The sequence below is a fragment of the Hemitrygon akajei genome, chromosome 10 (genome assembly GCF_048418815.1).
Source record: "Hemitrygon akajei chromosome 10, sHemAka1.3, whole genome shotgun sequence".
Classification (NCBI taxonomy): Eukaryota; Metazoa; Chordata; class Chondrichthyes; order Myliobatiformes; family Dasyatidae; genus Hemitrygon; species Hemitrygon akajei.
In genome coordinates this window covers 75,841,851-75,865,736 of record NC_133133.1, presented here as the reverse complement: position 1 = coordinate 75,865,736, position 23,886 = coordinate 75,841,851, and the positions used below count along the sequence as shown (strand labels likewise).

The window sequence follows — 23,886 nt, the reverse complement described above, 5'->3', positions numbered from 1 at the left end:
AATTCCGCATTGGTGTCGAGGGCAGTCATTCTCACAATGGCTCTGGAAATCATCTTTGTCTTTGGACCTGGATTGTTCAGGCAAACTTCAATAGACTCACTGGATGCAGGTGATTGGAAATACAAAGGCAGCATTTGACAGAGTGTGGCATCAAGGAGAAAATATCACAGAGAAGATTGGTGTGGTTGTTGGAGGTCAGCCCCGAATATCACATTGGAATTTGCTCAGGGTAGTGTCTTCGTCCAAACCATTTTCAATTACTTCCTTCTGCCCTGAAGTCGGAAGTGAGATGTTTACTGATGATTATACAGTGTTCATTTAGTTTCAAAACTTCTCAGCAAACATTGCTGTCAACAGGTGCCTGCAGCAAGGCCAAAGCAATGTTTAATCAAAGGAAAAAAGTGTCCAGTAATATCAGTGCAACTGAGATGGCAGGGAATGACTATCACCATCGAGGGAAGGCCCAAACATCAATCTTCCTCACACAGTGTCATTGCTATTGTGAACTCTGCTCTTGGTGTGTACCAGTGATTCTAAGAATACATTAGTACTTTAGCTAGAAGAGCAGGTGAAAAGCATTGGATAATTCCTGACATCCAAAGACTTTCAACCACCACATGTTTCATTGAAGGACAAAGGATGAACAAGCTCAGTGTTGATGGTAATCTGGAGATTGAATCATGACTATTATGCAAGCTGGCTGTTTTCACCATACTTCAATCCATTAAGTTATATCCCCCTGCTGCTGTGATGTGACCTGAACTCATTTTATTCTGAATCATCAGCCCATGCCTCTTCATTCCTCATCCAGTTACAGAATCCCTGTTTATTATTGTCACTTGAGAAAATGCTCTGGTCATCACTACATGGTGTCCAAATTCTCAGTCCCACTCTGACATGTCCACGTTTCCCACAGCAGATGTCAGTTTCATCAGTCTTATTTCTTTCTCTTCCCAGTGTGAAATAATAGAGTGTGAGAAATAACTTCACAATCCGAGGGAGATTTCCAAATCAGGGAAGCTGTGGAAGATCAGGAGAGCATCATCCCTCGTATGGTGAGTTTGGAATCTCTTGGTGGTGAGAATATGTTTATATTTTAATCACACTGTATTCTCAAAGTTCAAAGTGCATTTATTATCAACGAGTTGGTTCTCTGTTGTTCCAATGATGATGTAAAACCTGTATGGGAAGAGTTTTGTAGTGAAAAATCCATTCCACTGGGGCAGTTCCACTCTTTCGGCATCAAAAATCTTGGTCGAAAAATTGTCATGTCTGGAGACTTCCTCGGCTGCAGTGGACAGCCATGACTCCTTCTGTGCCTTGTCATGCCCCACACTTTCCAAAATGTGCTGCAGCACCGCCTTCTTCGCTGTTGGATCTTGTAGTTGATCTCATCCACCCAGACTGCTGGATCTAGCTTCACGTGCTGGGGTAAGCATATTTCTATCTCACTGGGGTAGGAGGTTCCCGGCTACCCTCACCAGGTTTAACCTGCCTGTCAAAGCGGTGTACCAGGGTGTGGCAACTGTTGCATGCAAACAGTTACTTGGAGCCACAGGTGAGAGCTGGGTGGCAGGTGGGGACCAATGGTGGATGAGCTGCCCTTGGCGGAGCACGACAAGCCCACCACCAGAGGTACTACCCCTCCCTGGACACCTGATACAACCTACAGTATGCATATATTATACAACCCTGACATCTGTCTTCCCCACATACAGTCACAGAACAAAGAAGAACTATGAAACCAACCCACTCAAACCAAAATCATCAGATTTGGAACTCCCTTCCATGCCATTTTCAAAAACAAATCATGCAAATTACAACAGAAAAAAGAACAAAGGCACAGAATATTAAAAACAGAAAATGAAGAGGCATATTTCAGTACAGTTCAGCTCAGTGTTCATTATCTGCAGGTTGCCCTGATTTGATTGTAGTTGCAATGTCACAGATGCATCTTCACCCCACAGATAAACCACGTTCCTGTGAATCTTGGAGTTTGAGTAGAAAACACCATCTATTCAAAGTGATTATCACAGACAACTGTGTGGCATTTTGCAGATGTTGATGATTTGCAGATTCCATGTTGTGGAATGCACTACACACAATGTTCTTTCCTATTTCCATTCACCTCCAGTGTTCCACCACATCCTTTCCTGAAAACTTGAGAAGGAAACACAACTCACCTCATATTTTCCTCTGTCAGGTTGACTAAAGTAATGAGAGACAATACAGTTGTGTATTTTCTGTTCAGCTACAAGGAAAATTTTGGGCAAACGTGGATTAGTTCCAGATTTTTAATGATGCAGCTCTGGTTAGGCTGCATCTGGAGGATTCCATTCATGTTTGGTTGCCCTATTATCAGAAGGATATGGAGAAGGTCTAGAAGAGGTTTACTGGGATATTACCTAGATTAGAGGCCATGTGCTGTGAGGAAAGTTTGGACAGACCAAGATTGTTCGTTTTCTCTTGAAGGCTGGGGTAATGGTGGGGGTTGGAGGGATGTGGGAAACGTATTGGAAGTATATAAAATTATGAGAAGCATGGAAGGAGTTATTTTCCCAGAATATCAGACACTGGAAGGTATAGATGAGGTGAAAGGGCATGTTTAAAGGTAATGTTTTACTCAGAGACTGGTAGTGCCTGGAGCTTTCTGCCACAGATGGTGGTGGAAGCAGACACAACAGTAACATTTAGGAGACATTTAGACAGTCACATGAACATGCAGGGAATGCAGAGGATGTATCTTTTTCCAGTAGATAGAATGAGTTTATTTTGGCATCATGGTCAGCAGGAACCATATGAGCCAAGGACTCTGTTTCTATGCTGTACTGTTCTATACACTGGTTTCTTGCATTGTTCTCCAGTGATTAAAGGTGATTTGCTGAGCATCCTAAAATAATCTTGATAGGCAAAGAACCTTTAGTCACTGTTTTTACTTCCTTCAAGGAGATAACCTGTACGAAGACAAAGAGGAGACCCGAGCCCCCAACCACTCTCCCTGTTTGGTGCTGGGATTACTGGATTGTCACACAGGCCAGGCTGCAAGAAACAGTGATGAAGAATGGAAGGCGCAAGCTCCAGGTAGGTCAGAACATGCCACACTGTGTGTCTCTTCAATGAACCCCACCTCAGCAACTCCTGCCAGTGCACTGCACACTGAGTGCTCAGCATTCTCATTGGTGCATGGGATCTGCTTTGTTGATCAGCTGCCATCCTGATAAATCTGATCCCATTGTGGGGTTGGGTCTGGAATTCCTGAGTGTAGACCCAGTGATCGTGTGGAGCAATGATATCAGTGTATGAGGGAGAGGAAACTGTAGGTGGTGGTGTTCCCTTCCATCAAAGCCCTTGTCACAGAACACAATGTCTCAACCTGGGAACAGGCCCTTCAGCTCATCATGGTATGTCACACCATTTAAGCTAATGATGTGTCATTTAACAAATTACTCTGCCTGATCCATAATCTCTCGGGTCTCTGCAATTACATGTGCTTGTCAAAGAACTTTTTAAACTGCTCAATCATATCTATTGCCACCACCACCCCTTTTCACTTTAACATTCTTTGAGAGATCCAGTATCACCTTTTTCTGTAGGTGTTGGAGAACAAGATCAATTACCTTTTCTTTATCTGAAAATGCCCCAGCATTTTAACATACCCCATACTGTTCTCCATGACTTTCCCCTTGTTGGGTACTTACAATAAATACTCATTTACGAGACACAAGAGAGACTGTAGATGCAGGAGATCAGGATCAATATACAAGATCCTGTCAGAACTCAGTAGGTCAGGCAGAGATGTTGTATGATCTGCTGAGTTCCCCCAGCATTTTGTCTCGTACTCACTTACAACTTCCCTGCATCCTCCACCTCCAAGTGTATCTCTAAGGTAGGTGCAGCATTCTTTCCCAATAACAGTACAAGTGACACCTTCTTTTGTGAACAGGTAACCCAAGGGTATCGAAGTCAGTTCCTGGGACAGTCTGGTCTTACTTTGATTGAAGGTGAATTGCTGAGCATCCTTAAATAATCTTGATAGATCCATCAGTCACTCTTTTTACTTCCTTCAAGGAGATAACCTACACGAAGACAAAAGACGAGACCCAAGGCCCAAAATACTCTTCCTGTTTGGTGCTGGGGTTACTGGATTGTCAAACAGGCCACACCGTGAGAAACAGCCATCAGAAATGGGAGGAGCAAGCTCCAGGTAGGTCAGAACATGCCACACCGTGTGTCTCTACAATGAACCCCACCTCAGCAACTCCTGCCAGTGCACTGCACACTGAGTGCTCAGCATTCTCATTGGTGCATGGGATCTGCTTTGTTGATCAGCTGCCATCCTGATAAATCTGATCCCATTGTGGGGTTGGGTCTGGAATTCCTGAGTGTAGACCCAGTGACCGTGTGGAGCAATGATATCAGTGTATGATGGAGAGGAATCTGTAGGTGGTGGTGTTCCCTTCCATCAAAGCCCTTGTCATAGAACACAGAATGTCTCAATCTGGGAACAGGCCCCTCAGCACATGATGTTATGTCACATCACATAAAATAATGATGTCCGATTAAACTGATTACTCTGCCTGCACATGGTCCATACCTCTCCAATTACATGTGCTTATCAAAGAACCTTTTAAACACCTCGTCCAGATCTCTTGCCACCATCATCCCTTTCACCTTAACATTCTTCAACAGATCCAACATCACCTTTTCTTTAATCTCAAATCATATTAACATGCCCCACACTGTTCACACTGTTCCCCATGACTTTCTTATTGTTGGATCAATACACAAAATCCTGTAGGAACTCAGTAGGTCAGGCACAGATGCTACATGATCTGCTGAATTTGCCCAGTATTTTGTCTGGTACTCATTAGGACTTCTCCACATCCTCCACCTCCAAGCATATGTTTAATCCTCTGTTGTTGAGTGATCCTACCCTATCCCTGGTTATTCTCTTACATTTGATGTATGTGTAGAATGCCCTGGGATTCCCTTCAATATAACATGCAAGAACTTTTCATTGCCCCTCCTGGGTTACCTAATTCTCTTTTTGAGTTCTTCTCTGCCTTCTTTACATCCCTCAAGGACTCTGCTAATTTTTTTTCCATCTTTTTATTATCATTATTAATAACAACAAAATAAAATTGGTACATAGATAATGGGATTACAAACGTACATATTTCAACTAACTATAAAAGATTACAAAAACAATGATTACAGTATAAATGAGTATTCCCACATCGTAAATGATACAATATACAGACAAAGCAAACCAAGGTGTATCATAATATAAAATAAAAGAAATAAGAAAAAGGAAAAAAGAAAAAAAAATCATTATGCAAAAAAGAACTAATCTAAAAATCTAATAACTAATAGAAGAAAAAAAAACAAGAAAGAAAAAGAAAAAATAAAAGAGAAAGAAAAAAAAGGGCTGTTTATAATATCTCACAAAAATACAAAATCATCAGTGTCGTCAACTCCGATCCTCTTGACATATATGAAATCAAAACTGGAAAATCAAATAGGCCTGGAACAGGGTCTGATTACATCATATGAAAATATTGAATAAATGGTCTCCATATCTTTTCAAATTTAGTATAAGTGTCAAATACACCACTTCTAATTTTTTCTAAATTTAAACATAACATAGTTTGAGAAAACCAATGAAATACAGTAGGAGGATTAATTTCCTTCCAATTCAACAAAATAGATCTTCTAGCCATTAGTGTAAGAAATGCAATCATTCAACAAGTGGAAGAAGATAAATGAAGTGAGTCCATCATTGGTAAACCAAAAATTGCGGTAATAGGATGGGGTTGTAAATCAATGTTCAATACCGCAGAGATAATATCAAAAATATCTTTCCAATATTTTTTCAAAAGCGGACACGACCAGAACATATGAGTTAAAGACGCTATTTCAGATTGACATCTATCACAAATAGGATTTATATAGGAATAAAAATGAGCCAATTTATCCTTGGACATATGAGCCCTGTGTACAACCTTAAACTGTATTAAAGAATGTTTAGCACATATAGATGATGTATTAACTAATTGAAGAATTTTATCCCATTTCTCAATAGGAATAATAAGGTTGAGCTCTCTTTCCCAATCATTTTTTGTCTTATAAAGGGGCTCTGAACGTATCTTCATAATTATATTATAAAGTTTTGATATAAGCCCTTTCTGAAAGGGGTTTAATTCAAACAAATTCTCCAAAATGCCTGAAGACACAAAGTTTGGAAAAGTAGGAAGTACAGTATTTAAAAAATTCCTAATCTGTAAATATCTAAAAAAATGAAATCTAGGCAAATTATATTTATTAGATAATTGCTCAAAAGACATAAAGCAATTATCCAAAAATAGATCAGAAAATCGTAGTAATCCTTTAGTCTTCCAAGCCAAATAAGCTTGGTCTATAATTGAAGGGTGGAAAAAACAATTGGATACAATAGGAATATTTAAAACAAACTGAGTCAACCCAAAAAATTTCCAAAATTGAAACCATATACGTAAAGTATGTTTAACTATCGGGTTGTCAATTCGTTTCGGCAATTCAGAAAGAGCAAAAGGGAGAGAAGTCCCCAAAATAGAACCCAGTGCAAAACCTGGTACCGATTTAATCTCCAAGCTCACCCAATGAGGGCTAGAAGATCCATCCCAATCTTTCAACCAACATATCAAATATCTGATATTAACTGCCCAATAATAAAATCTAAAATTAGGCAATGCTAATCCACCTTCCTTCTTTGCCTTCTGTAAGTATATTTTACCTAACCTAGGATTTTTATTCTGCCAAATATATGAGGAAATTTTTGAATCAACATTAGTAAAAAAAGATTTCGGAATAAAAATTGGTACCGCTTGAAAAATATATAAGAACTTAGGTAAAGTAACCATCTTAATAGTGTTAATCTGACCTATCAGAGATAAAGATAATGGTGACCACTTAGTAAACAAGCATTTAATCTGATCAATTAAGGGTACAAAATTAACCTTAAATAATTCTTTATGGTTTTTTGTGATTTTAATCCCTAAGTAAATAAAAGAATCATTAACTAATTTAAAAGGTAAGTTTCCATAAATTGGGACCTGTCTATTTAAAGGAAACAATTCACTCTTATTAAGATTTAACTTATACCTAGAAAACTCACTAAATTGAGCCAACAATGATAAAACTACAGGAATGGATTTCTCAGGATTGGAAATAAGTAATAATAAATCATCTGCATACAAAGATACCTTATGAATATCTGTCCCACGATTAATACCAAGAATATCCTGTGATTCTCTGATAGCAATTGCCAAGGGTTCTAAAGCAATATCAAATAATAATGGACTAAGAGGACAGCCTTGTCTAGTGCCCCGAAATAAATGAAAAAAGGGAGATCTTTGATTATTAGTAAACACCGAGGCTACTGGGGTATGATAAATCAATTTAATCCAGGAAATGAATGTCGGACTAAAATTAAACTTTTCCAACACATTAAATAAGTATGGCCATTCAACTCTATCAAATGCTTTCTCCGCATCTAATGAAATAACACATTCTGAAATATTATGTGAAGGAGTATACACAAAATTCAATAACCTCCTAACATTAAAAAAAGAATAATGATTCTTAATAAAACCGGTTTGATCCTCCAAAATAATTTGGGGTAATACCTTCTCCAACCTGGATGCAAGTAACTTGGAAAAAATCGTGGAATCTACATTCAGTAAGGATATTGGTCTATAGGATGCACAATCAGTAGGGTCTTTATATTTCTTCAATATTAAAGAAATAGAAGCTCTATAAAAAGATTGTGGCAAATTGCCCAATCTAATTGCTTCTTCAAAAACCCTGTATAACCATGGAGAGAGAGTAGCGGGAAAACATTAAAAAAATTCTGCTGTATACCCATCCGGACCAGGTGCTTTCCCTGAATTCATGGAAGAAATAACCCCTTTGATTTCTGCGTCAGTCATAGGAGTTTCCAATATTGAAAGAACATCTGGTGATAATCTTGGAAAATTCAGTTTCCCAAGAAAATCACACATGGTACTACAATCCTGAGGAAATTCAGAATGATACAGGGAAGTATAAAAATCTTGAAATGATTTATTTATCTTATCATGGTTAATTGTCAAATCCCCATTTTGCTGACAGATCTTAGTAATTTGACGTTTAACCAAAGCATTCTTCAATTGACTAGCTAGCAGTTTACCCGATTTATCACTATGTATATAAAAATCAGATCTGGACTTCATCAGTTGATTTTCAATCGAAGATGTAAGTAATAAACTATATTCTGTTTGAAGTTCAACCCTTTGTTTGTAAAGCTCCTTACTTGGAGTAATCAAATATTTCTTGTCAATCTCTTTAATTTTATCAACCAATAAAAGAGCTTCCTTCTTTATGCATTTTCTCAGACCAACAGAGTAAGAAATAATCTGTCCACGTATATATGCTTTAAAAGTGACCCAAAGTGTTCCGTAAGAAATATCTTCCGTGGAGTTGGTTAAGAAGAAGAAATCGATCTGTTCATTCATAAATTTAATAAAGTCCGGATCTTGCAATAAGGTAGAATCAAATCGCCATTGTCTAGCATTAGGAACTGTGTCCGTAAATTTAATAGAAAGTTTTAATGGAGCATGGTCAGAAATAGCTATAATATCATAATCACAACCATTTACCGAAGGAATCAAACAAGAATCAATACAAAAATAATCAATTCTCGAATAAGAATGATAAACATGTGAGAAAAAAGAAAACTCTTTGTCCTTAGCATGCCGAAATCTCCAAATATCAAAAATTCCATTATCAGTCAAGAAAGAGTTGATACAAGTGGCCAACTTATTGGGCACAGTCTGAGTAGATATAGATTTGTCCATCAAAGGATTTAAACAACAATTAAAATCACCACCCATTATTAACTTATATTCATTTAGATTAGGTAAAGAAGTAAATAAGGACTGAAAAAAATCAGGACAATCCACATTTGGAGCATAAACATTAACCATAGCAACCTTTTTATTAAAAAGTAAGCCCGTAATTAACAAAAATCTACCATTCGGATCTGAAAAGATATCATGTTGGACAAATGCAATAGAGGAGTCAATAAAAACTGAAACTCCCTTTACTTTGGCATTCGAATTCGAATGATATTGTTGACCCCGCCAAAACCTAAAAAAGCGATATTTGTCCTCCTTCCTCACATGAGTTTCTTGTACAAAAATGATATGAGCATTAAGTCTTTGGAATACTTTGAAAATCTTCTTACGTTTAATCGGATGGTTTAAACCATTAGTATTCCAAGAAACAAAATTAATGGTCTGAACCATATTTCTAAAATCAACCCTTTGGTATAAAAAAGGTTAACCAAATTATAAACTCATGCACCCGGAAGAGGAACAAAAATGAAAAGCGGACCCAGAAGTGACGACATCACGGACATATTTGTAGTTCAAAATCAGCCCAAATGAAAAAACTAAAAAAAACTGGTAAAAGAAGTATAGACTTAGAAAAAAGACCACCCACCTCCCACTCAAGGAAGAGAAAAAAAACCAGAGCCAAAAAAAGGCTGAGAAAAAGAAGGAATGAAACTAACACTACCCCCATATCAGCGGAAGACCACTCCGTATATAAAGGATATATATAAAAAAATCCACCCAAACTTTAAAAATTATAATCACTATACTAAAACCAAACTTTTTAATATAATTGGTAGTAAAAAAAAACGAAGAAAATATAATCACTAAAAACTTATAAATCGGGTTAAAACCCAGACAAACCAAAAAATATTTAAACTGTGATAAGCGATGCATTGTAGGAAGAAGACAAGAGAAAAAAAATAGCACCATCTTAAAAAAACACCAAAAATGTTTTTTCAAAAAACCACCATCTTAGTAAAAAAGTATTCACCTTTGAAGGAACAGAAAATAGCCAGCGATACAGTATGATGGTTAAAGTGCGTAAAACAAAACGATTAATATGTCGAAAAAACACGAGTATAAAGTATAAAGTAAACCTACACCAAAAAACCATCTTACATGATCAAAATCACTCATTCATTAGTCAAGAGAGACCGTAGCAGTAGGGAAGTTCTCGTTCAGAAAACTTCTCGCTTCAGATGTAGAAAGAAAAACCTGGCGAGGAGCGTTCGGCGGGGAGATTCTGAGCTTCGCAGGGTATAAGAGCGCTGGTTTTAAATTTTTCTCATAACATTCAGACATCAGCGGTTTAAAAAGAAGCCTTGCCCTCATTACCTCAGGACTAAAATCTTCTACTAAACGGAAATTGTAATCTTGAAATTTAACCATTCCTGCATGCCGAGCCACACGAATAAGTTGCTCTTTAACGTGTACGTAATGAAACCGGACAATTACAACCGAGGGTTTAGCTGAAATACTCGGTGATCGATGCATAATTCTATGAGCGCGATCAAGTAACGGCGGGCTGTCTGGAAAAACAGATGGGAACGCATCCTTTAAAAGTTGAGCAAAATATTTCATAGGGTCGCCTTGTTCGATACCTTCTGGAAGACCAAGTATACGTAGGTTCTGTCTTCTGGCCCGATCTCAAAGTCGAAACTCTTGGCTTTAAGTGTTTCCACCAGTTTAGTAGTCGAAAGTAAGTCCTGTTGCAATTTTTCAATTATCAAATCTCGTTTCCGAGCGTCTTCTTGCAGAGATGCGATAAGAACTTGCTGCTGGTTAATTACTGAATCCGTCTTATCCATATAATCTTGAAAAGCCTTTATATCTTGTTTAAAAATTTGTCGTTGTTCATCAAATTTTTTTTATCCAAAGCCTCCATAAACAGTTCATAAGTTAATTCAGTGCGTTGCGGATGAGCTTGCTTCTTTCCATTACCGTTCGGGTTCCGCCCGGGTTCTTGTCCTTTAGATCTAAGAGCCATTTCTGAGTACATATCTTCAAAAATTCACAATAAACTCTTAATGATAAGTCCAAAAAAATAGCAAGAATCTTTTGGTGTAGGTAAAAATAAGTTGAATAAGGGTGATCAAAGGTTAAAAAAAGTAAAGGTTATGGAGCGAATCTAAAACAGTACTCACTCCATGAGCGTCTCCCACTGACTCCGACTCTGCTCAATTATTTTAACATCCTAATCTGTACATATGCTTCCTTTCCCCTCATGACTGAATTAATAACCTCTTTCCAATGCTCCCCTAACTTGCCACCCCTGTCCTTCCTAAATGGTACATATGCCTGCTTTCCCCTTTTGAGAAAATTAATGCTCCCCTAACTTGCCACTCTAGTCCTTTCATCTTATTGGATCATATCAATTCCATACCCTGTGAAGTTGACCATTAAATGCCCTACACAGATCAGATTTGCCCAGCCATAACTGTTCCTGATTAACTCTACTTAGTTCCTGCTTAAAACATTGAGAATTCCCCCCCACAACTATTTAATGTTTCTCTGCAATATCTATACTTGTACATAGCTATCAGAATTTAAGGTAATGTAATCAGTTTCCTCTTATATCTCCCCACTGAATGGTCAATCAGCTGACCAGTCATATTTCCCAATACCAGGTCTAGTATGGATCCTGTTCTAGTTGGACCATCCACAAATTGTTTTCAGAAACTGTCTTTGATGTAGCTAACAATTCTGCCCTGTCTAACTCTTGCACAAAGAAGGCCCAAGTTTATTTTGGTGAAGTTGCAGTAATGCAATGAAACAACCCTGTTGTTTTTGACAATCTTCCCAATCTGCCCGCACGTTTGTTCCTCGATGTCTTGGTTGTTTCTGGATGCTGTGTAATATAATCCGATCAGAGTAATTGCACCTTGAGTTTTACCCTTATGGGCTCAGTGGATAAGCCCCCATTATCCACTCCCTCTGAGAGCAGCTGTGATATTGTCCCTGATCAGTAGTGCCCTGTTTTATTAGTGGAGATCAGGGGGTTGTGAGTTGCTGTCAGAGTAGCCAAGAAGAAACAGTGTAGGGGACGTGTATGTGGCACACAGTGACAAGTCTGTGTGGTATTGGTGTCAAGAGTAAGTGGTTATGAAATGGCCATATATGATGTTTGCGCTTAAGAAATTTGGATTTGGACCATCCTTCATTAAATGGATTGAGATAATTTATTCACACCCATCTGCTTCAACTATCACTAATCAGAATATTTCTCCCCCTTTTGCAATTCATTGTGGGACTCGTCAAGGCTGCTCCCTTTCTCCGTTTTTGTTTGCAGTTATCATTAGTTGTTAGTATCAGACATCGATATGCATGGACATAAACATCACCTTTCGATATATGCTGATGATGTCCTTTTATATATTTCCTGCCCACAACAGCAATACCCACCCTTCTGACTCTAATTAATAATTCTGGCAGTTTCTCAGGTTTCTCTATTAATTGGGTTAAGAGTGAACTAATGCCAAACACTGCAGTGGTTAATACAGAGTATTTACAGTCCATTCCCTTTAAAATAACTTATGATAATTTTTCCTATTGGTGTGACTATTACAAAGAACCCAGATGACCTTTTGCAAGTGAATTGGCGAAACAAAGTTGAGCAGGTTAAACACAATATTGACTTTTGGAAAATCATTCCAATTTCTTTGGTGGGGAGGGTTAATGCAATCAAGATGATTGTACTGCCACAATTTCTTCATCTTTTCCAGTCAATTCCATGTTTTATTCCTCTGTCATATTTTAAGCAATTGGATTCAATTATTATACTCTTCATTTGGAATTATAAAGCCATTAGAATTACTAAAAAACACTTGTCAAAGCCCAAGGAAGCAGGAGGTTTTGCCCTACCGGATGTTAAAATGTATTACTGGGCTGCCCACCTATCCATTCTTGCACGGTGGAAAAAAGGCCCACCCTCTACCTCAGACTCATGCCCAGCATGGTTACTCATAGAGCGAGTGCTTACCAGCTCTCCTTAATAGCCCCACTGCAGTTAATAAGTCACATTTCAGTAACAGCTTTGTGGTCGGCAGCACTATAAGAACTTGGAAGCAGATTCAACAACACATTGATGCCCCAAAAACTTATATTGATACTCCAATCTGTGACAATCATTCGTTGTTGCCTGGCCTGACGGATACTGTTTTCCCCTCCTGGAAACAGAGAGGCAACTGCAGTATAGGTGACCGACATATTAATGGAAACTTTGCCAAATTAGCGCAGTTACAAGCAGTTTACAATATTCCTGCATCTAGTTTTTTTTTTAGATAGTTACAAATTCACGATTATGTTAGGAAATATATACAGTCGGCCCTCCTTATCTGTGAGGGATTGGTTCCGGGACCCCTTGTGGATACCAAAAAACAGGGATGCTCAAGTCCTTTATTCAACCTGTCTCAATGCAGTGGACCTTAGGAGCCTGCGGTTGAGCTCTGAATCCGCAGTGTTTCTGTTCACGAAAATAATCACGATCACGATTGAAAATAAAGTGGAAATACTAAAGCGATCGGAAAGAGGTGAAACGCCATCAGTCATTGGAAAAGCGTTAGGCTACAGTCAGTCAACGATCGGAACAATTTTAAAGGATAAAGTGAGAAAGGCCCTGCCCCGATGAAAGCTACAATTATTACCAAGCAACGCAGTGGTTTAATTATTGGGTTTTGGGGTTTTGGGTTTTTGATCCTCCACATCAGCCAGGCACGGATGGAGAGCGTCCTCGGAAGTGGTCTGTCACTGGATCGAACTCGGGAACTTCCCAAGCCCGGTGCTGAAACATAAATTCTTAAGTATTTTATATGCATAGAAAGGTAAAATATATACTATATATTAAGACAAACATTTGGCTAACTGTTGCTAAATAATACCGGATGCACCTGTTCTGACTTACATAGTAAGAGAACTTCCGATTTTTTTTCGATCCCGATCCACGGTAACCTACGCACATCCTCCTATATACTTTAAATCATCTCTAGATTACTTATAATACCTAATACAATGTAAATGCTATGTAAAATAGTTGTTATACTGCATTGTTTAGGGAATAATGACAAGAAAAAATAGTCTGTACATGCTCGAACAACAAGTGCTGGAAGAGCACTTCCGAGTTTTCTAGATTCGCGGTTGGTTGAATTTGCGTATGCGGAACACGCAGATAAGGAGGGCCGACTGTACCTAACTTCGAGGTTTTAGACAAACATGAGTCCCTGGAGGCAATAAATAAATTTGATCCTGTTACTTGTAGTGTGGTATCCTATTTTTAACAAATCTTACATAAGGATCAGGTGAATACTGCAAGTCTTAAACAGGAATGGGTCGATGAATTGGGTATAGAACTGACAGGAGGTCTGGGATGAGTTTAAAGAGTAAAAATGATTGTTCGGTCAACGTCAGATACAGACTTATACAGTTTAAAACACTACATAGACTCCATTATTCCAAAGAAAATTTGCACAGCTTCTACCCTGATGTTCCACCAGTTTGTAATGGGTGTAAATCTGTGAACAGTAACTTGTCACATTCATTCTGGTCATGTTGTATTTTCACTGTTTCTCTGAGGCCTTTGGGAAGCAGTGGAAACCAGACCCGCTCATAGCAATCCTTAGAGCAACAAGCTCCCTATCTTCAGCCAATATGTATGAAAAATGGCTGTATTGTTTGGAATGGTGATTGCTAAGAAGTTAATCCTGCAAATGTGGAAAATGGACTCTGTGCCTACGTGTGATCTGTGGCTGAGGGAACTGGCAAATACTTTACATTTGGAGAGATTGAGACTATGTAATGAAGACAGAGGGGACATCTTTGAAAGGATATGGGGCCCTGTATTGGACTGTCTTACGGGGTGAGGACTGAGGTTATTTGGTGCGGTGCACCTCTGTTGTGTATGTTTAATTTGCCTTTATAGTATTCTTTCTTTTGCTGCTCAATATTTAATTTGATTTTGTTATGGTGGTGGTTTTTGTGGACGTTTTCCTTTAAATGAATGTTAAAAAAACATTATATATATATAAAAAAGAGTAGGTGGTTAGACTCTCCTTGTTCGGAGATGGTCACAGCCGGGTACATTTGTTACAAACATGTTACTAGTCTTTGTTTATCCCAAACATGAACATTTTACAGCTTTTTCATCTTTTCAAATCACTTGTACTTTTTTTCTTTTTCTTTATGATACCCAGACTCATCTCTGTTGCCACCCTCCACCCCCCCCCCCCACTGAGCATTCCCACCTTTCCCATGCACCTGCTTATTTCCATCCAACAAATTCTCTCACATACACATCAAGTTTCCAAGTTTCCCACCCCCACCTGCAGGACAAGCAGTTTACAGGGGCACATTAACCTAACAACTAACACAGTGTGGCAGGATCACACATGGGAGATTGACACAGTCACGGGAGAGCATGCAGACTCCACACAGACAGCACCAGAGACCAGGAGTGAAGCCAGGTCACTGGTGGTGTCAGTCCGCTGCACCACTTGCAGTACAGTGCCACTGCACCACCCCCCCCCCCACCCCCTGGGTCACTTTGTAACAGCAGACATGAATTGTTTAGTTTTCATGATGAAATAAATTGTATCTTGTATATTAGCAAACCTATGTCATATGACCTTGTAGAGAAAGGGAGGTCATTTATGATGGAGTTGATATTGGTTGAACTGGCAGCTCTCATGTAAGGACTTCTGCATTGATATCATGAGGTTGTATGGATAGATTTTCAATACTCATAGTTCTAGAGAGCCAGGTTGCAGCCTGACCTATGGTGTTATCCACATGAAATTTACAAGTATTCTTTGTCCTGTAGGTTTGCCTGTACGTTGCAATTACCACCCACATCTCAAAGACCTGCTGATTTTTGGGTCACTGTAAGTTGTCTCAAATGAGATGGCTGAGAAAAGAATGGGGATCTATAGAAATGGAAGTTTTATTATTAGAAATTCTAATGGAACATGTTTCCTTTCAGTCAACAGGTGGCTGAGGCTGAGAATGCCACATTCTTCACAAAGGAAGAGCTCAAATAACTGAAGTCCGACTTTGAAACAGGTGGGGTGAATAAAGTTACATCTCTGATAGAGCAAAAGGTATCAGAACTGGACAAGACAAAGCTTAGCATCGCAGTGACAGGATAAACAGGTACAGGAAAATCCACCTTCATCAATGCCATGAGAGGACTTCGGAACACCGATGAGGGAGCTGCTGTAGGTTGGATCAGGGAAACTACAAAAGAGCCAACTGGATACCGACATCCCAACCTGCCCAACGTCTGCTACTGGGACCTGCCAGGAATCGGGTCTATACAAGTTCCAGCTAGTAGATATGTCTGGGAAATGAAATTTGAAAGATACGATTTCTTCATCATACTATCAGCTGGCCGTTTCAAAGAAAATGATGCAAAACTTGCAAAAGAGATTAAACGGCTTGGGAAAAATTTCTATTTTGTCCGCTCTAAGATTGATCAAGATTTTTATTCAATGAGAATGGAAAGGAAGAAAATTAATGAGGAAAAAGTGCTGGAGAATATTCGGAGTGACTGCATTAGAAGGTTGAAAGAAGCGGGGATTCTAAATCCGACTGTGTTCCTGATATCCAGTTTTGAGCAGGATCAATATGATTTCAATCAGTTAAATAAGACACTTGAAGATGATCTGCCATTTGTAATGAAAAGTACCTTTGTTCTGGCCTATCCAAACCGAAATGTGGAGATTGTTCGGCAGAAAAGCAAGATGCTGCGGGAACGTGTCTGGATGTTGGCAACACTTTCGGGAGCAGTGGGAGCAATCCCCATTCCTGGTATCTCTTTTGCTTGTGATATCAGCATATTGATTACGGGAATAATCAGTTTCCGTAAATGTCTGTGTCTGGATGAAGCTTCTCTTCAAAGATTGGCCAACATCACAAATAAACTTGTGGAAGAGCTTAAGGCCATAATTAATCCATCCCTTCTGGGGAAAATAGATAAAAATATAATTATAAGGTTAGGGTGGGGTGCTATAGTTGTTGCCATTTCAGCTTTGGAATTTGGTCTTGACTTTATCCCTGTCATTAGTTCCATTTTTGGAGCAGGATCATCATTTCTCATGACCTACACAATACTGACCGATGCACTGAAGGATCTTACAGAGAGTGCAGAGAGGGTGGTGAAGGTTGCATATGGCATTGATTGACTGGTCAGCACCAACATCAACACAGTGAGCTAATGTTATAGTAACATAGAAAGCCAACAGCACAATGCAGGCACTTCGGCCCACAAAGCTGTGCTGAACATATACTTTCCTTAGAATTTATCTAGGGTTAGTGTAGAAATAGCAGAGGTTCTGACAGAAATATTTCAACTGTCATTAGAGACGGGGATTGTGCCACAGGATTAGCGTATTGCTCATGTGGTTCCATTGTTTAAAAAGGGTTCTAAGAGTAAACCTAGCAATTATCGGCCTGTAAGTTTGACGTCAGTGGTGGGTAAATTAATGGAAAGTATTCTTAAAGATGGTATATATAATTATCTGGATAGACAGGGTCGGATTAGGAACAGTCAACATGGATTTGTGCATGGAAGGTCATGTTTGACAAATCTTATTGAATTTTTTGAAGAGGTTACTAGTAAAGTTGATGAGAGTAAAGCAGTGGATGTTGTCTATATGGACTTCAGTAAGGCCTTTGACAAGGTTCCACATGGAAGGTTAGATAGGAAGGTTCAATCGTTAGATATTAATAATGAAGTAGTAAAATGGATTCAACAGTGGCTGGATGGGTGATGCCAGAGAGTAATGGTGGATAACTTTTTGTCAGTTTGGAGGCCAGTGACTAGTGGTGTGCCTCAGGGATCTGTACTGGGTCCAATGTTGTTTGTCATATACACTAATGATCTGGATGACGGGGTGGTAAATTGGATTAGTAAGTATGCAGATAATGCTAAGACAGGTGGCATTGTGGATAGTGAAGTAGGTTTTCAAAGTTTGCAGAGAGATTTAGGCCAGTTAGAAGATTGAGGTGAAAGATGGCAGATGGAGTTTAATGCTGATAAGTGTGAGGTGCTACATTTTGGTAGGACTAATCAAAATAGGACATACATGGTAAATGGTAGGGCATTGAGGAATGCAGTAGAACAGAGTGATCTAGGAATAATTGTGCATAGTTCCCTGAAGGTGGAATCTCATGTGGATAGGGTGGTGAAGAAAGCTTTTGGTATGCTGGCCTTTATAAATCAGAGCATTGAGTATTGGAGTTGGAATGTAATGTTAAAATTGTACAGGACTGGTGAGGCCAAATTTGGAGTATTGTGTACAGTTCTGATCACTGAATTATAGGAAAGATGTCAACAAAATAGAGAGTGTACAGAGGAGATTGACTAGAATGTTGCCTGGGTTTCAGCACCTAAGTTACAGAGAAAGGTTGAACAAGTTAGGTCTTTATTCTTTGGATTGTAGAAGGTTGAGTGGGGACTTGATAGAGGTATTTAAAATTGAGGGGGATAGATAGAGTTGACGTGGATAGGCTTTTTCCATTGAGAGTAGGGGAGATTCAAACAGGAGGACATGAGTTGAGAGTTGAGGGGCAAAAGTTTAGGGGTAACATGAGGGGGAACTTCTTTACTCAGAGAGTGGTAGCTGTGTGGAATGAGCTTCCAGTAGAAGTGGTAGAGGCAGGTTCAATTTTGTCATTTAAAAAAAATTGGGTAGATATATGGACAGGAAAGGAATGGAGGGTTATGGGCTGAATGCAGGTAGGTAGGACAAGGTGAGAGTAAGCATTCAGCATGGACTAGAAGAGCAGAGATGGCCTGTTTCCATGCTGTAATGGTTATATGCTTACCTATAGCCCTCTATTTTTCTATGCTGTGGTTAAAATATTTAAGAGGCCTGTCGCTGGACCCTGCTGTAACTCTACATGACAACTCCCCCTTTGATGCTTTCCTTTCTGAAATATTGCTTATCCTTTTCTGAGGAACACTTGTGCCTGACCGAGGGAGTGCAACTCTGTTAAAGACATGAAACAGGTGGACTTAGATGACATGTGATCCTAATTCGAAGAGGAGCCGAGAAGTTATCTCCAGGTGTCTGAATGATGCTCACCTGTCAATCAATAGCCCAGTGTCAGACTGTTTGGACATTATAAGGTCACAGTGTTTGCAATATTGCTGTGTACAAACTAGTGCCTGTGTCTTCCCTTCAATATCTGTAAAAGTCTGATGGTGAAGTAATAAAAAGGGCAATGGAAAAGCATTTCATGAATTCATTTTCTTCCCCTGCTGGGGAAAATAGACACAGATATAATTACAAGGTTAGGATGGGTGCTGCAATTGTTGATCTTTCAGCTGTAGAACTTGATTTAACTTCATCCCCATCATTGGTTCCATTTTGGAGCAGGATCATTATTTCCCATGACCTACACAATACGACCGACGCACTGAAGGACTTTACAGAGAGCACACAGTGGGTGGTGAAGGTTGCGTTTGGAACTGATGAGTTAATATTATAAGACCATAAGATATAGCTGCAGAATTAGGCCAGTTGGCCCATCGAGTGAACTCTGCTGTTTCATCAGGGCTTATCCATTTTTTCTCTCAGTCCCAATCTTCTGCTTTCCCCCATATCTCTTCCTGCCGTGACCAATCAAGAATATATCAAACTCTGCCTTAAGTATATATAAAGACTTGGCCTCCATGCCTGCCTGTGGTAACAAATTCACAGATTAATCGCTCTGGCTAAAGAAATTCCTCCTTGCCTCAATTCTAAAATGATACACCTCTATTTTGAGGTTGTGTCCCACCATAGCAAACATCCTTTCCACATCCACTCTATAAAGGCCTTTCACCATTCGAATGATTTCAATGAGGTCACCCCTCAGTGTTCTAAATTCCAGTGAATACAGGCCCAAAGCCGTCAAACAATCATCATATGACAAGCTGTTTAATCCTGGAATCATCGTATAACATTAAAAGTATCAGTCCCAACCAGACCCCTGTGGAACAGAACTTGTCACCAGCAGCCAACCACAAAAGGATCACTTTATTCCCATTCATTTCCTCCTGCCAATCAACTACTGTTTCATCTATGCTAGAATATTTTCTACAATAACATGGGATCTTAACTTGTTAAGCTCCCTCTATGGCACCTTGTTGAAGGTCTGACAATCAAAGTACACAACATCCATCGATTCTCTTTTGTCTATCCTGCTTGTTATTTCCTCAAAGAATTCCAAAACATTTGTCGGGCAAGATTTTCCTTTGAGAACTACAGCCTATTTTATCATGAGCCTTCAAGTACCCCAAAAACACATCCTTAACAATCGACTCCGAAATCCTCCCAACCACTGAGGCTGGGAAGACTCACTAGCCAATAATCTACTCTCTTCTGCCTCTCCCCTTCTTGAAGAGCCGAGTGACATTTGCAATTTTCAGCTTTCCAGTACCATTCCAGACTTAATTGATTCATGAAAGTTCATTACTAATGCTTCCACAATCTCTTCAGTCACCTCTTTCAGAACCCTGGGGTGTACACCATCCAGGTGACTTATCTACCTTTGAACCTTTCAGTTTCCCAAGAAATTTCGCCCTAATAGTGGCAACTTCACACACTTCTGACCCTGACAGTCTCGTATCTCCAGCACACTACTAGTGGCTTCCACAGTGAAGACTGACGCAAAATAATTATTCAGTTCATCTGCCATGTCCTTGCCCCCATCACTACCTCTCCAGCATCACTTTCCATTGGTCTGATATCCCCTTTCCGCCTTTTTTTCACACTTACTGTATCTGAAGAAACTTTTGGTATCCTCTTTCATATTATCGGCTCACTTATTTTCATATTCCATCTTTTCCTCCTTAATTACCTTTTAAGTTGCTATTCAACAAGTCTGCAAAAGACAATAAACTGTACAAATACAAAAAGAAAGAAATATTAAAAGATAAACAATTATCAAGAACATGAGATAAAGGATCACTAAAAGTGAGCCAATAGATTGTGGGACCATCTCAATGATGGACAAGTGAAGTTGAGTGAAGTTATCCCTTTTAGTTCAAGAACCTGATGTTTTCTCCTGTACGTTCTTCCTGATGGCAGCAGTGAGAAGAGAGCATGTTCTGGGTGGTTGGGGTCCCAGATGATGGATGCTGCTTTCCTGCGACAACACTGTGTTAGATGTACTCAGTGATGGGTAGGGCTTTAGCCATGTTGGACTGGGTCATATCCACTAATTTTTGTAGGATTTCCCATTCAAGCGTATTGTTATTTCCATACCAGGCTGTGATGCAGCCAGTCAATACACTCACCACCACATATCTATAGAAGTTTGTCAAAGTTTTAGATGTCATGCCAAATCTCTACAACCTCTTAAAGAAGTAAAGGTTTGCAAGCTTTTTTGTTATCACATTTACGTGCTGGGCCCAGGACAGATCCTCCGAAATAATAACACTGAGGAATTTAGAGTTACTGACCGTCTCCAACTCTGATCCTCAGATGAGCACTGGCTCATGGACCTCTGGTTTCCTCCTCCTGAGGTCAATAATCAGCTTCTTGGTCTTGCTGACATTGAGCAAGAGGTTGTTGTTATGGCACCACTCAGCCAGATGTTCAGTCTATTTCTATACGCTGATTTGTCACCATTCGGCCTACGATAGTGAATTCTTTAGCAAACTTGAAAATGGCATTGGAGCTGTGCTTAGCTATTTCCAGATCTGTATTATCTCACCTGGTCCAGACAGGAAATATCTGAAAACGCTGTCAGAGATTTGCTGATGTATGAAATTCCTATTATAGGCCTGACATAGTCATTGACTCCACACTGGCTACTCTCCTCTTCACTCAGTTCAATCAAGTGAACACAATCAAGGTCAATTCCTTCCCCTTCCAGCAGGGTTGCTTAAATTTACATCCTTTCTCAGGGGATAAGTATCCTGCTGGAGATGCTATCAGACAAATGGCCTCACACACTGGCTGACAGTCACCATTTGAGGCAAAATAATCAAAGATAATGTGATATATTCTGCAACATCAAGCAGAAATTTTAAAAAGGTGGTCAAAAGCAAAATCTCCAAGGAAACAAAATTTCTCAACCAGCAAGCAGAGACCTTACATGGACCTATGTTGATTTGTTGTATTTTTAGCCAATTGAACAGTCAAGGAGAGTGGTTCCCAAAGTGGGTGATAGCGTGCCAGTGGGGGCAGTGGAAGTTTATAAGTGGGTGATAAAGGGGGCATTGGGGGGAGGGGCACTTGGTAGCAAGGGGGAGCAACTGAAGGATTACAGTCTTAATTTCAAGCCATACCTGCTATTATTCCCAAGTCTTTTTTGATTCTTTAGATTCAATTCTTTCTTCTTATATATGGAAGAACGGAAAACCCTGTTTAAATAAAGCCCACCTTCAAAAATTTAAAAGATTGGAGGCTGCACTCTACCCAATTTTATGTTATATTGCTCAGCAATTAACATATGAAATTGTACGTTCTGGTTATATTATATTAATTGTGAGGATTGTCCAATATGGTTCTTTTTGGAAGCCAACTCTTATGTAATTTTCTATTATTTCTCTTCTTGGATCCTCTCTTCCTTTATCTTTAAATAAATTAACTGACAGTTTGGTGGTTAAACACACTTTGAGGATTGGGCTACGGTTTAGAAAACATTTGGTTTATTGAGATTTTCCCTTTCTAGTCCTATTTTTTCTAATTATTTTTAAACCATTTACGACCGACCTGCTTTTTAGAGAATGGGATAGATTAGGCATTAAAAGATTTCAGGATCGGTTTCTTGAAGGGAATCTTTCTTCTTTTGAGCAGCTCTCAGTGAAATATAACCTTTCGAATACCCACTTTTTTCAATATCTACAGATTAGAGATTTTTTAAGATCTAAACTACATATATTTCCTACCAGCCCAGATAAGAACATAATAGATGTAATTTTTAATTTGAAACCTTTTGATAATGGCTTAATATCTTATATTTATGGTCTGTTGTTGGGATTGAGAATGGCTCCTTTAGATAAAATTAATAAAGATTGGGAAAAGGATCTACAGACTTCATTATCTGATGAGACCTGGAGGGCTTTTTCAAAATGGTTAATTCTTCATCATGTGCCCATCATTCCCTCCTACAATTTAAAGTGGTACATAGGCTCATATGTCTAAAGACAAGCTCTCTCATTTTTTTGCAGATCTAACTACTTATTGTGACAGATATAATAATGGCGAGGGTTCATTAATTCATAGGTTTTGGTCATGTTTGAGCCTTGAAAAATATTGGAAAGATGTATTCCAAACTGTTTCTGTACTTTTTAAAGTTAGTTTTAAGCCCAGTCCTTTAACAGCCTTATCCTGATTCAGATTCAGTTTATTGTCATTCAGAAACCACAAATGCAATGCAGTTAAAAAATGAGACAACGTTCCTCCAGAATGATACCACAAAAGCATATGACAAAACAGACTACACCAGAAAATCCACATAACGTTTGGCAATCCCTAAACCAGAGTCCAGAGAGGCTGCTGCATATTAATATTGTGCTACCATCTTAGCACGTTCCCCAGAAAGGAGCTCCAAATCCACCAGACAAAACAAGACCAAAAACTAAAGCTACAAGACCTGCACAAAACCACATAGTTACAACGGTGCAAACAATAGCATAATTGATAAAAAACAGACCATGGGCACAGTAAAAATAGTCCAAAGATGTTAAAAGACTATAAGTTTGAAAGAAACCACCACAGTTTCCACAAATCCTCAGGGTCCCGATTGACTCATCATCCCACGCCAGTGGCAGAAGGGAATACCCCCGCTATGGGCTTCCATGGCACCGCCCAACTCAGCCTCACAGACGCAGCACATAATGAAAGCGACCTGACCGCAGCGGATTCCGAGTCCGTCAAACCTCCAACCAACCCTCCGGTACAGCTTCGCTGAGCGTATTAAGATGGTCCCGCCAATGGCCATCGGCAACGCGACCCCAAGGACTGGGGGTCTGTTCTTCCCAGCAGAG

At 39.3% G+C, this 23,886-nt stretch overlaps 1 protein-coding gene across 4 annotated transcripts in view; it reads left to right on the top strand.

The window, feature by feature from the left end:
- LOC140734485 (interferon-inducible GTPase 5-like) overlaps positions 1-23,886 on the top strand; it is a 153,909-nt gene that overhangs the window by 16,183 nt on the left and 113,840 nt on the right. For 3 of the 4 annotated variants that reach the window (XM_073058495.1, XM_073058498.1, XM_073058497.1), the window contains 3 exons: positions 971-1,055; positions 2,947-3,081; positions 4,069-4,204. In XM_073058495.1, coding sequence (XP_072914596.1) covers positions 971-1,055; positions 2,947-3,081; positions 4,069-4,204 — 356 coding nt within the window. The remainder of the gene's footprint in view (positions 1-970; positions 1,056-2,946; positions 3,082-4,068; positions 4,205-23,886) is intronic. The other variant, XM_073058499.1, reaches the window with a different exon arrangement.